At 33.7% G+C, this 14,072-nt stretch overlaps 1 protein-coding gene and 1 long non-coding RNA gene across 4 annotated transcripts in view; one reads left to right on the top strand and one right to left on the bottom strand.

The window, feature by feature from the left end:
• LOC113516253 (sialin) overlaps window positions 1-14,072 on the top strand; it is a 71,872-nt gene continuing 57,800 nt past the window's right edge. The window contains exons 1-2 of one of the 2 annotated variants that reach the window (XM_052895201.1): window positions 1-219; window positions 4,902-4,970. In XM_052895201.1, coding sequence (XP_052751161.1) covers window positions 4,931-4,970 — 40 coding nt within the window. In that variant the 5' untranslated portion in view covers window positions 1-219; window positions 4,902-4,930. Of the gene's footprint in view, window positions 220-4,901; window positions 4,971-13,494; window positions 13,623-14,072 lie in introns of those variants that run through there. The other variant, XM_052895202.1, reaches the window with a different exon arrangement.
• Window positions 3,923-11,546, bottom strand: LOC128200764 (uncharacterized). Of its 2 annotated transcripts, none has more exons than XR_008252867.1 (3): window positions 11,391-11,542; window positions 9,316-10,984; window positions 3,923-4,666 (listed from the first exon to the last, which is right to left on the bottom strand). It is a non-coding gene; the product is annotated as an uncharacterized LOC128200764 (long non-coding RNA). The 2 variants fall into 2 exon arrangements; XR_008252866.1 differs by having other exon boundaries at window positions 3,925-4,666; window positions 11,457-11,546.

The raw sequence follows: 14,072 nt of genomic DNA, 5'->3' as shown, positions 1-14,072 counted from the left end.
GGGTTTCTGCGCTTGCTGGTGGTGGGTGTGCGTCTTTTCGACTTCAGAACTTTCGTGTCAATAGTAGTTATTTTTAAAAAGAATATTAAGTATATTAATTGTTATTTATCGGTGCTAGTTACTAAAAATTTGTGTATGCCTCTTTGTGTTTTAGTTTATATAAGTTAAGTGTGAATTAATAATTAAACTATAAATATTTTGGTGTTTAAAAATAAGACGGTAAGTAATAATTTTTAATTAATTTCTAGTTAAACTACCCATTTATTTTTTTAAAAACCATTTACTTTTTTAGTTTATTGTAGTATAATATATTAACGGTAAAATATCCTTTTGTAAGTAACAGCTGTTTCTTGATAGGCGAACAACCGGCCCGGCGACATGACAGTGTTACAAAACAGAATACCTATCAGTTGCCTACCTATCCCATTTTATTATAAGACCATGGCAAGTCTCATTATAAAAACTATTAGATTATGAATAAAAAGTGTTAAAGTATATGATTTTTCGTGTTTTGTTTTTATGTACGATACCTAAATATAATAATGTAGATAGTGGGTACCACCTGTAGAATATTTCGTGGATTTAACTAGGTATCCACTTATTCATCACGCTTCTTAAATTATTCACTAATATCGTTAGATAGGTGATCTATTTTAAATATTTTTTGCAAGTGTAATAGATTAAACAGAGTCTTATTTATGTAAATATTAAGTTAATGTAGGTATTATATTATTTACACTTAATGATTTCTTTATTTAGACAGGACTTTTTATTGTATCATATTAACAAAAATGATGTAATTTAATTCTCTATTCAAATATTTTTAACCCAAGTTAGTCAAAGCTACAAATTAGTATAATGGAAATGTTTTGTCCATGTAATGACAAATAGCTAGGTAAATAAAATCAATTATGAATTAAACATTTGAAACACAGTCAATCAAACATAGTGGGACATGACATCAATGGAAATTTCATTGTTATTGATAGATTATCTTGATAGTTTGCCGCTGTTGCTATTGTATTGTTATATGTACTTAGATATATTTATGAATTGGCTGGAATACCTATTTACGTAGCAAAGGACAGATGGATATAGGTACAATGACCTCTTGTTTCTATATAATTCTAACTTTTTTTAAAATAGTTATTTGAAGTGAATATTATAGTTTTATTAATCTAGCTAGGTATTTAGATTTAAAATAAATGGTCTATAATGAACTTAAATATTACCTGTACGTACTTATAGCTATGCTCCTATAGTTTAGGTATAACCTGTCGTCGACTAGACACGGAATAAATAAAAATGTCTAGATAGGTACCTAGGAATAAGATTAAATAAAATATTTAGCGGAAGAAGACTCGAGGAAGTCGGTCTTAAAATAAGTCTATCTATTGTTTTTTTTTAACTTTAAACGATAACAATGAACCTAACCTATTTAGTATACTAGAGAAAAAAGTACGTTCTTAGTATTTATTTATTTATTGTACAATAAAATTTGTACAAATAGCGAGCTAAGTAGGTATCCGGAACTTTGTTAATTAAATCCATGTGTTTGAATAACATTGTGTATGGTTGTTATGAGTCATTATGAAACCAATAAATTATCATTGTATGAAACCAAGTCAAAATTCATATGTTATTCATAGTTTAATTTTTTCATGCGATTCTATCTAGGTACTTAGATTTTTTTAGGTAATTTAGAATGGGAAATATGCTGACGGTTCATTTGTTGGAAAGTGATAATCGTTGTTGAGGTTTTATTTATATTACTTTTAAAAATAGAATTATTTATTTTCTTTTATCTGTCAATATATATTTTGTTATTAGAGCATGTCATTTTTCAAACATCACTATTATTGTTATATATTATATGTTTTAACAAATACACACAATGTCGATCCTATGAGTAAAATTTCTGAGTCATAGCCTCTTGTCACACGCATTGGTCGTTTGGTCAAAATACCTAACCGTCTAAACTTGTAAACTAGGTGGAACCGCGAGGAGGTCGACCTAGTTGGGTATAATGCTAGCAATGGGATTCTTAGTCTCTATCACTAACAATCCCTTTCCCCCCATGAGGATGAAGTTAGCTCAGTTGACCTATCGAACAAATTGGACGATAATTGAAGTTTAAATGTTATCTATCAAGTACATTAAGGAATGTAATAAGAAATAAAATAAAAAAATCATGATGATTGCCAGTGGAACCGCGTGGAGGTCGACCTGACAGGGTAGACAGGTTTGTTGTCTGTGTACATTGACTTATCCGTAATTACTTATTTCTGCGAAAAGGCTTGCTCTTGTACAATTCTCTTGAAATTGAACTCGTATCAATGAGTTTACATGGACACCATGACATGACATATTTTGTGGCCTTGGATTATTCGAAATAGATTGCTCGCACAATTTTTTCGTTCATGTTTTGATTGAAATCGCTCTCACTTCCTGTGGTTACATAATATTGTATGTTTATTTTAAATTTTTTTTGACACGTGTCTCGCCCGCAGCGCAGCGGCAACAGTTTCCAGGCAACCTTAATCTTATTGCTCTACGGTTTTACGTGTCGCCCAAATCTCGATACAAATGAAAATTATTTTTCTAATGTCTTTTTTTTTAATTCGGAGGTTTAGGCTGGGATTCGATTTTGAAATTCCCGGACCGCAGTCAAGACCTGTCCAACTTTGACCATGTTAGAATTGTTAAAATAGATGGTAATTATAATATCCGTAGCTTCTTAAAATAGGCGCATTTGCTCTCTCCGACCTGTCTTTATTTATAACTGAAAGCTCGGCTCTTTATATTTTTTTTATGGCCGATGATGGAATGGTAACCCCACTAGCGTTATGGTATAAACTGGCGGGGCATCAGTGAGGGATGATAGGTGAGCAGGTCAGTTGGCCTATTAAATATTAAATCAATCATGATGGTTCTCAGGTGGACCCGCGTAGATGTCGACCGGTTATTATTGACTACGATATAAGACCCGGATTAGCGGGGGGAAAGGGATTGTTAGTAATTAGGTCTGGTAGTTCCTTTGCTAGCAATATACTTTCTCAGGTCGACCTCCACGCGGTTCCCCTGGAAAACATCATGGTTGATTTTTGTTAAGTTCACCATGGTGGGCCAACTGACCTATATTTATTCTCACCTATCATCTTCCACTGGTGCCCCGCGTACCTCGCATTTCATTTTCATCCATTAAAGACCCGGATTTAGCAACTCCATTGCTAGTAATATACCCTGCTAGTAATGGGGTTGTTAATCCTCATTACTAACAATCCCTTCTCTCCCCCGTTATTGTTATATGGGCACCAGACAATTCTGTTGTGGGTACGGCCCACCCGGCTTGCCCCTTAAATATGTCTATGCCTATCAACCAAGTGTCCGGCCAATAAGACGCGGCCTCACACAAGAGTCCCACATCGGCACAGGCCATAAATGGGACTCTCATTAAATTTACTCATATTAGTTTTTAACATAGTTATTAAAAACAAATTATACGCTTCGAGTGCCGCTAAATATGAGCTATAAATATCAGAATTAAACTGTATGCAGTTGATCCTGTTTCTTTTTTTTTTACTGAACGCGTATTTTTTTCCTGCCAGGCCGTAAAAGGCGTTGCTCACAATCCGTTACAGTCTGGCGCCAAACGATATGGCCGACGCGATGTCTCGACGTGTTTTAAATTTAACAGTGTACAAGAGTATTAACAGAATAAAAAAATTAGATATTACCAGTAAAAAAATATATATATATGGTAGATAGCTTAAAAGCTTTTTTGTATTTATTATTTTATCGAATTCGTAAAAAAAGAATAAGAAGAGAAAAAAAATCATTTCAATTTTATTGTACATATAATTTATTCAATTTGTACACTATAGGTAATTAAAAAAAAAAAGATGATGCAGTAAATATAGGTATTATATTGCTGAATACCATAATTTAATTGTGCTATTATTGAAATTATTGAAATATTGAATTATTCAATGGTCATATAGTTTCTTAATAGTTGAAGTTGATGTTTTTTGTGTAGGACAATTTTATCACATTATATTATTATAAATTGTGGACATTAATTGATGTCAAAAATACATCGATTCGGAATTTTATTGATTTAAGATTATTTTTAATGATATATTAAATAACAAAAGAACAATATGCAAATTGTAGATTTTTTTTTATACAACTTAGAATGGCAAGCAAGTTGAAGTCCCACTTGATGGAAAATGGTAACCGTCGCTTATAGACATGAGCAGTACTATGGACATAACAGAGTATACTGTTTCGCCCATGATACACCCCATGCGTTGCCATTTCTGAGGACTCGGGTGTTATTCCTCTGTACCCAGTAAATTCACGCCATATCCCACCCTTCAAACCGAAACACAGCCATGCAAACAACTGTTTTACGGTTGATACACCAATGGGACAGAGGTACCCAAGCAATCGACTTTTGTACAAAGTCTTCCTCTAGTGATATCGCATCTAATCGCTCTTGTCCGCTATATATGTTAATTAATAGATAACTAAATAGCAACTCCGTGTACTAATGCTAAGTCGATTTTACTTTCACACTTGTCACTTGTCGGTTTCAGTAGTGTGAAAGTAGGTAATTCCGATCTGCAAATGACTCGATGCTAATTTGCCAACGTCTTTTTCTTGTCTGTAGAGAAAAAAAAACTTGAAATGTACCTTTTAGCAGTAAGCATAGGGGTCACAAAGTGATGATTGGGCCAAATGAGATGTCACATTAGAAATTGCGTAAATAGTATCTATTTATTTGATTTGAGGTTACTGTGTTAGTTTTAGCATGCTATGGCGTTAAAAAAAAAACCCCGTTGCCTAGGCCTACTCAAGCGTGAGAATAAAAAAATAAATTTATATATTTTTTTTTTCAGATTCTAAAGTCATTCCGAAGGCGTGCACCATGGACAAATCAGAGAAATCGTTTCCGAGAAATTTTCTAGGTAAGCTTTACTTTCATTTATAACATTAAGTAGGTAAACTGATTAAATTATTTGATTTTATATTTTTTTTTAGGAAAAAGTAAAACTGGCCCTAAATATCAATAGTTCCGATTTCTAATTTTTGTATCGTATTTATAGGCTTAGATTATGTAGATAGAGTGTCTCAATCCACAGATTTTAATACGAATGCTTTGTCAAAAACAGGTCAAACTTCGTTATCCATATGTGTATGAATAGGCTACCTATAATGTACATTACTTACTCGGTATATGGTACAAATTATATTGTAACGTTAAGTTGAAATATAAAAATTACACAAAGATCTTACGAATGCATTTGAACGAACAAGAAAAACTGCATAATTATTAGTAACGGTACTTCTCTTTACTGATTAATTTGACTTTTAATATGTTTTCCTTTTTAAAGTAATTGAAAATGGCCGCTAATTTAATTAATACATATATATTTATTTCGAACCAATACGTACACACACTGTCCGAGCTCAATTACGTTAGTAGATACTGACTTCATATTTACATAGTTGAAAACACAGAGATAGAATACAGAGTGGTCCTTTGATAATTTCAACAACACTTGGTTTTTTTATTAAAATCAATTGACTCAATCAAATTGAAACAAACTGTTATCCGGAGACGTCACTCCCATTTCGTATGTCTTCATTTGTCGGTGCGATCATTATTGGCATGCAGCCATTATGAAAAAAAACGCGCGAAATTCGTGGCAATATCACTTCCGCTTTTGTGTCATTTTTTTTTCATTTATATTAAACTGTTGGTGCTATTCTTTATCTACGGTATCTAGGTAGGTTTTATTTGGATTACAATTTTCTGTTACAACCTAATAACTCTGATACAAATTTATTATAACGTATGTGTAATTTTTTCTTTTATTTTCATTAAAAGCATATTTGGGTCACTCTTTCCTTTCCCTTGGGCGTTGAAAGAGAGCGATTATGAGAATTTAATAGTCGAGGAATGGGCAGCGGCGTCCCTTTTAAAACATCATCAAAGCCTAACTGCGGTTACCAACCCGCCAAGTGGAGCAATTATTGGCGAATCTCCCCTTCATTGGGGATGCTTATGTTCAGCAGTGGACAGTTAACGGCTGATATGATGATGATGATGATGATGATGATGATGATGATGATGAATAAAGTAAAGAGCCCTTTTGGAACATGCCTGCTATCCTCGGAATGTTGGGAACTATACTAATACTTTGGTCTTGAAAGTATTCAATTACATAAGTAAGCGGTCATAGCAATATAATAGTGTAAATAACTACCTTACTCTGTAGTAATATAATGGTAATATAAAAGTTTTAAATTTACTCATACATTGTAAATATTAATAGTTTATCACGTATTTTACACGAGCACGTGTTGGAATATAAAACAAAGAAAAATATATATGTATAATAAAATATTGTAGTTAATTGTATACATAAAAATGATTGTTTTACCAATTTGCAATGGTTTAAAAGTTAAAATATTTAATAATTTTGTCGATTGAAGCAAAATATTTACCAATGTATACTTAACTACTTCTGAAATTTTTATTTTATTGTATACTAGGTAACAAAAAGATTGACTGGGTAAGAGAATGCTTAAATAAATTATAAATAAAATACGAGTAAATTAAACTCGCGTATTAAGATTTGAATAAAAATTAAAAAATACCCAAGTAAGGAAGAAAAGTTCTCGAATGGCGATTCCGTACGGGCAAAAGTAGTGTAGGACGACTCCCCCACTAGATGGAATGACGACCTCAAACGCATTGTAGGGAGTCAGCGGATGCAGGTGGCTCATGATCAGGACCATTCTTTATGACAGTTTATGGGGGAGGCCTATGTTCAGTGAATGGATAATGGTTGAGATGATTTTTTTTTATACAACTTAGAATGGCGAACAAGCTGACGGCCCACCTGATGGAAAGTGGTAACCGTCGCCTATTGACATGACACCATACCATGGACATAACAGAGTATCCTGTTTCGCCCATGATACTCCCCATGCGTTCCATTCCTGAGGACTCAGGTGTTATTCCTCTCTACCCTGTAAATTCACGCCATATCCCACCCTTCAAACCGAAACACAGCCATGCAAACACAACTGCCTCACGGTAGAAACACGAATGGGACAGAGGTACCCAAGCAATCGACTTTTGTACAGTCTCCCTTTGGATAATCATGATAACTCAAATAATTTATATATATATATATATATATATATATATATAAAAACAGTAACAGTAGGTAATATGTAATAAGACACGAATTGTTTCACGCGGACGGAGCCGCCGTCACAGCTAGTTCGCTGTCATGGTCATATCACATCACATGGTCAATGCTACGTAATTGTAACAGTAGGTTAATGAAGCGTCATGTGTGTGACACGTGTTTGCGCTTGACCAATTTCGATAGTAACCATGAAACCGGCTCACTGACAGCTAGTAACATATTATTTGAATTAAGCTTCGATCAATATTAATAAGATTTATAATTAGCAGATTTGATTAGCATATTTTGCAACTCGGTGAAAATACATTACTTTTTTTGTGTTGCGCCTCTCTTTTAGGTAAAAAAATTAATAAATGCTATACATACAATCCGCCGTGTGTTCCTAGTATGGAATGGATCACCCCATCCGTTTCCGTGGGTGTCCAATAGTTGATATTGGAATGGTTACCTCGCCTGCTCTATCAGTATATACTGGCGGGGTATCAGTGAGGGATGATAGATGATGATGAAACAAGTATTCAACAATAAATCAATCACGATGATTTCCAGCGACTAAGGATATTTAATGGTGGAGAGATGGGCAACAGCGTCCCTCTTAAAACATCAAAGCCCAACTGCGTTTTCCAACTCGCCTGCCAAACTTGGCAACTAAAACTATTGGCAGAATAGGGGCTGGATATGATGATATACACAACCAGACCAATAGCTTGGTTCTCAGGCTTCGGATATATCCTGTATTATGAGGAACCATACAACGATCTATATCCCGGAACATGTAGATTTAGAAAAGATCGTTTCCTAAATTATACCGGGCCTCTACACAAATGGCAAACGAATTCCTCGATGGAATCGATATAGTTAGCGAGTTCGTGAGATAGAACTGCCGAATGACTCATTCCATCTCACGGACTCGCTAGCGATGTCGATTCCATCGACGAATTCGCTTGTCACTTGTCTAGAAGGCCTGATCGGATTTCGAACCCCTCATTTATGCAAAGCAAAGCAACCGCTGCACTACGGAGGTCGTCAAAATTTTTGTAGCCAAACGTAAAAACTTAAATCCTATTGACTGTCGTTTGACCATTTATAATATCATCTTAGCCTATATCAGTCCACTGCTGAATATAAGCCTCCCTAGTCCATAACATGGACTGCGACATGGTAGGACCATTTGTATGCCACTATATGCAATATACATATATTTCAAACCATACAATATACGCACATAATCTCGTAACGAAACACAAAGGTAATAAAATTCAGTTTCCAAAGTCCAGTCTCTGCCAACACATTTTATACCCACGCAAGATTATAGGTAGTAGTTGTATATACGATGAATTGTTTCGCCATGTTTGCAAGAGAAAGTTTCTAGAATGGATCATACCTAGTACAATTTTATGATAGTCTGTCATAATGTTCAAACCGCAAACTACACTACACACAATTTGAACATACATATGTTAGCATCTGTATGCTAACATATGTATGTTCAAATTGTGTTATAAAATTTCGCTAGAAATCTTTAGAAAAATTGATGAAATAAAGACTGTAGGCAATCAATAAATTGGTATTGTGTTCATTATTTTGAGGCTTTTATAATTAATTAAGCGTATTTTTTATTAAATTTAATTATTAACGAATTGACAACTAGATAAGTAATAAGTATACAAAATGTGACAAAATATTATTGCAATATGTATGAATGAATTTTTTTTTATTTAGAATGGCAAACAAGCTGACGGCCCACCTGATGGAAAGTGGTAACCGTCGCCTGTAGACATGAGCAGTACCATGGACATAACAGAGTATACGGTTTCGCCCATGATACCCCCCATGCGTTGCCATTCCTGAGGACTCGGGTGTTATTCCTCTGTACCCAGTAAATTCACGCCATATCCCACCCTTCAAACCGAAACACAGCCATGCAAACACAACTGCTTCACGGTTGAAACACGAATGGGACAGAAGTACCCAAGCAATCGACTTTTGTATAAAGTCTCCCTTTGGAATAATTATTGTTCCCTTCAAAAAATGATATAGATTATAAAGATTAATAATATGTACACAAAAAAAATTAATACTTAATTACATAAAAGGGCGGCCTTTTCACTAATCAGCGATCTCTTCCAGGCAACCTTAGGATGGAGAGGATTAATTCAAATACATTTATGAATATGTTAAACTCCGTTGAGTTTATTATGTTTTTTTTTTGTATAATAAATTTTAATATTTGTACGTGTCTTTTAAATTACTCATTGTCAATTTGCTCTTTTCGTTTTTGACAAGATTCTATAACTTTTTGAGTTTATAGGTTAGGTAAAACATTATTCTAACTGTTGCCTTGCTTTTGTACACATTAAAATTGCGATTCTCGCACTTTAAACACTGTCTACTTAAAAGCCATGTGTATGAGTAAACACATAAAACTGCCGTCAATCCAGTCTGCGGACTAACAAATGTATGCAGAACGGTTTAGTAAAGTGCATGCTAATGTTCAGTTAGATCGTGTGCCCCGTGAGAAATGGTTAACGGGATGTTGGCTTCCTTGGTAAGGAAGGGTGAATTCTCAGCAAGATGGCTGCATTGCCATAATTCTTTATTTGAATTAAATCAGAGATAAAGCTTCGATTTTGTAATGGGTTTCAGCGGCGGTAAATAATTTGGGCGTGATTTGAATATAATGTGACTTGCACACGATCTTTTTATAGTTGTACGTACAGCGCAAGTTTAAAGAGGTAGTTCTTAATTCGAATGTATTTTTTGTACGTTATGCGACAGCTAAATAATTCTAAACGGATAGATAACTCCTTTTGCATTTTGATTCGATGCCGCGTTCTAAATTCAAATATTTAGGGAAGATAAATTCCGGAAGACAAGACATTTATTAAGGTTAGCCTTCTAAAGTCTATCAGTGAATCTTTTATCTTTCGTCGTCGTCTTTCACATTCATAGATTTTTGGCGACTTCAACAATCTCACTACTTGGTATGTGGGTGTAGGTTATTTTAGAATATGTCAGATTATTTGAATTCTAATTATGACCGTGACATATAAACCATAGTTGTCTTCGACAGTTCTGTATATAATGTACTAATATATTTTTGTCGTTTTGCATGTAGTTGAAGTTGGAAATTACGACAATTGTTTTTTTAGGACGTTTAAAAGATTTCTTTGGTGATTTGTAATCCATATCCTTACTAATATTATAAATGTAATAGCGTAAGGTTAATGGAATAAAAATTATTTGGTACATAACCTAATATGAAGAAAAAAAGAAGGAAAAAAGTAATATTTTTAATTAAGAAGTATTTTTGATCGCTTTCTTAAAAGGGCAAGTGAAGCCGTCATCCAGTTAGATATGTTAGAAGACTATGTAACTACAAATACGGCCTCTTGACGCGGCCCTTACACGTGTAGTACAGTCAACTAGTGTATTAGTTGAGTGACGACTCTACGGTATGCCCTTGTTTGACGTCATTTATTCCTCAGCAAAAACTTTACAACTCTCGCCGTCGCGCATACTTTATCTTATTTTAGTTTATTGCGCACATAGTTTTATCTATAGTTTGTGCCAACTTTTTTTTACGTTCCGTAGACTATCCAGACATGTGCAGATCTCTTCAATGCTACAAGAATAATGTATTCGATTTAATTTAACTTTCTGTTCACATAAGTAGAATCGTAGACATTCTGTCATGAAATATCGGTTGTATTGCTGTGTTCTTACATTTTAGAAGTAAGAAGTAATTACTTATACGCCTGGAACAATTCACATTTTGAACGAGATATATACTATATATTTACTTCGATAGATTTTTTTATTCAGAATGGACAGAACAAAAATCCTACTATTGGTTAATTATTAGTTTACATTGTGGTCACGGATAAACGATTAACATTCGAAGAGATAAATCTACTACGCAGTTCAGCACCGCATTTAGGATCTGTGGGTCTTTACGCTACATCTGTGGTGGGAGCCCTCCTTTTTACATATAAAATAGATTCATATATTTCAAAATATTTAATACAATTTTCAATCATTTTACTAGGTACTTGTACAGTATTTAAAATTGAATAGATGAGGTGAAAATAGAAAGAATTATTGTGACATTCAGTATTCTATTATTTTAAGCAATTCTCATTTAGGTCCATGCTAATTGCTTACTCTCTTCACTCTTTACAAATGGCCGTGGCGATAGTGTTGCTAGTAATAAAATTTCAGTACACATACAGTAGAAAATTAAGATCCCATTTTTCCATTTAGCTTTTGGCAAGAGACCATTTATGGCGGGCGCCTTTTTGTGGTGAAGGCCCGTAGGTAGCCTATGTTTAAATGAGGCGCGGATGCAGTTCGTACTAATTTATACGATTCGATTGATACTTATCATTTGTAGATAGTAGATTATTTTATAAATATAAACCCATAAATATACTCGTTTATACAAAAATATCTATCATACAATCAAATACCTATAATAACGATTTTGTCGCGTTATCTGGATGCAACCTGGCGGGAACCTTGTTAATTTTAGGAGCTTCAATACATGTGTTAATAATAATATTGCTATCGATGTGTTATCAGTAGGTATATCATACCCATGTTAGATATGTTACTGATAACATGCAATGCAATATATTTTATTCAATTTAATAACAGAATAATGTTGTAAAAATTTTGCGAAAATAATTGACCTTTACCTAGGTTATTTTCGCAACTACCTATTTGTGCCGCGTCGTCGTTTGTGCGACAAATTTGTCATCATGTCAGCTTTTAAATGTCCACTGCTGAACATAAGCCTATCTTCATGCGGTTTTATCAGTATTTGTCGCGTTTGGCAGGCAGTTTGGTAACCGCAATTAGGCTTTGGAGATGTTTTAAGAGTCGATCCTTCACCCTCCCTTAGTCTCTTACGACACCCACGGGAAAGAAAGGGGTGGCCCGTTCTATGCTGGTGAACACACTGGAATATACCTATGTATGTACCTACTTAATTGGGAAATTTTTCCATAGAGACATTTTACCGCAATAAAGTCTTCTGTATTATCTTGATCCAGGTACCTATTAATTTATTAAAAGAAATGTCTCGTTAGTAAATAGTGTGGGGAACTATGAGAATAAAATGTACTACACTGCCTTATTCCACCTGCTCTTTTCCGATATCGCATTCGAGGATGGGCTAGTGACTGGCATCCCTACATGGAAACTGCTCGCGTTTACGTACAAATAAGTTTGTGAATGTAAACGATATTGTAACATTATGGAATGGCCTTTCCCATGATGTCTACACCTGGAATCTTTCAAATATAGTATGAAAAAAAAAATGTATTTTCGTTCAAAATTGTATATGGTCACATGACGTGCTATTATAAAAAATATATTCAAGTAGAACCGTCATTTACATGGATTTAATGATAATGACTACATTGACGCGCTGATGACCAGCGATTAATTTTAAGAGCTAAATTAGTCAGGGCTTGCAACAGACACCACAGAGAGAATGTGCGTTTCGCTCATTCACGCAAGTAAGTTGTGTCATATCATAATATTATTTGTTAAATATGAAAAAAAAATGTGGCAACCCTCTTAATTTATGTATGCATTGCTGTATTGAAAAACCATATGAACATATATCCAAACTATTTATTCTTGTGGAAGCATCTAAAATTATATACGTATTTATTGGTTGAGTACGCAACTTTGTTCTTTCAATCGGCATATTTTAATTTACCAGAAGAGGACTTTGTACAAAAGTCGTTTACTTGGGTACCTCTGTCCCATTCGTGTTTCTATTGTGAAGCAGTTGTGTTTGCACGACTGTGTTTCGGTTTGAAGGGTGGGATATGGCGGTGAATTTACAGGGTACAAAGGAATAACACCTGAGTCCTTAGAAATGGCAACGCATGGGGGTTATCATGGGCGAAACAGTATACTCTGTTATGTCCATCGTACTGCTCATGTCTATAGGCGACGGTTTCTACTTTCCATCAGATGGGCCGTCAGCTTGTCTGCCATTCTAAGTTGCATAAAAAAATCGAGTTAAAAATAGCGGATCCTTCTCTATGTCAAATGATTTTTATAACCACGCTAAAATTCATGACAGTTGATTGAGCTCGAGTCGTTAAGGCGCCAATAGACACATTAACAAACAAAGAAACAAACTAACTTTCACATTTATATTATTAGTAAAGACTTATTATTACGATAAGTTATCGTTTATATTTATATTATTATCTATATAAATAATCTTAGTTTAAAATTTTGGGGATTCACCATTATTATTGTGGGTAAAGATAATTTTAAACGTTCTGCTTCACGAGTCTTGTTCGGCAATAAAGGGTTTGGCATTGAACCGTGTACGTTGTGTGCTAATTGTTTCGTTAATAAAAATGGCCTCTGGTAATTATTTTTTATTATTATTATTATTGTGGACAATAATAATTTATTGTCTGAAACAAATTGTAGGTTTCTCTTTATGAATATTTTGTAATGTAATATTTATATATTTGTAATATAACATTTTGTATAATAATATATTGTAATACAATAATATCATCAAATAAATTTATATGAAAGTTGGCGATTTTGTTAATAGTAATAATTAAAAAATTTTTGAACATTCGGAAATGTTTTTTTTAATTTAAATGAATATTCATTTAAATTATATATATATATATATATATATTTAAATCCATATGAAAGTACATAATTTAAGTAAATAGCTACATAATGTTAAAGGATTAAATTACATCAATTTTATGTTATGTTGCTAAGACAACCCTAAGTGCTGTGTGCAAAAGCCCGTATCCGTACATTGTTTGTATGTAAGAAAATGTATGAAAAATTTAA

Source organism: Galleria mellonella, unplaced genomic scaffold, assembly GCF_026898425.1.
Source record: "Galleria mellonella isolate WM207_F2 unplaced genomic scaffold, CSIRO_AGI_GalMel_v1 utg266, whole genome shotgun sequence".
In the NCBI taxonomy this organism is placed as follows: Eukaryota; Metazoa; Arthropoda; class Insecta; order Lepidoptera; family Pyralidae; genus Galleria; species Galleria mellonella.
This window is presented reverse-complemented; position numbering and strand designations above follow the sequence as displayed.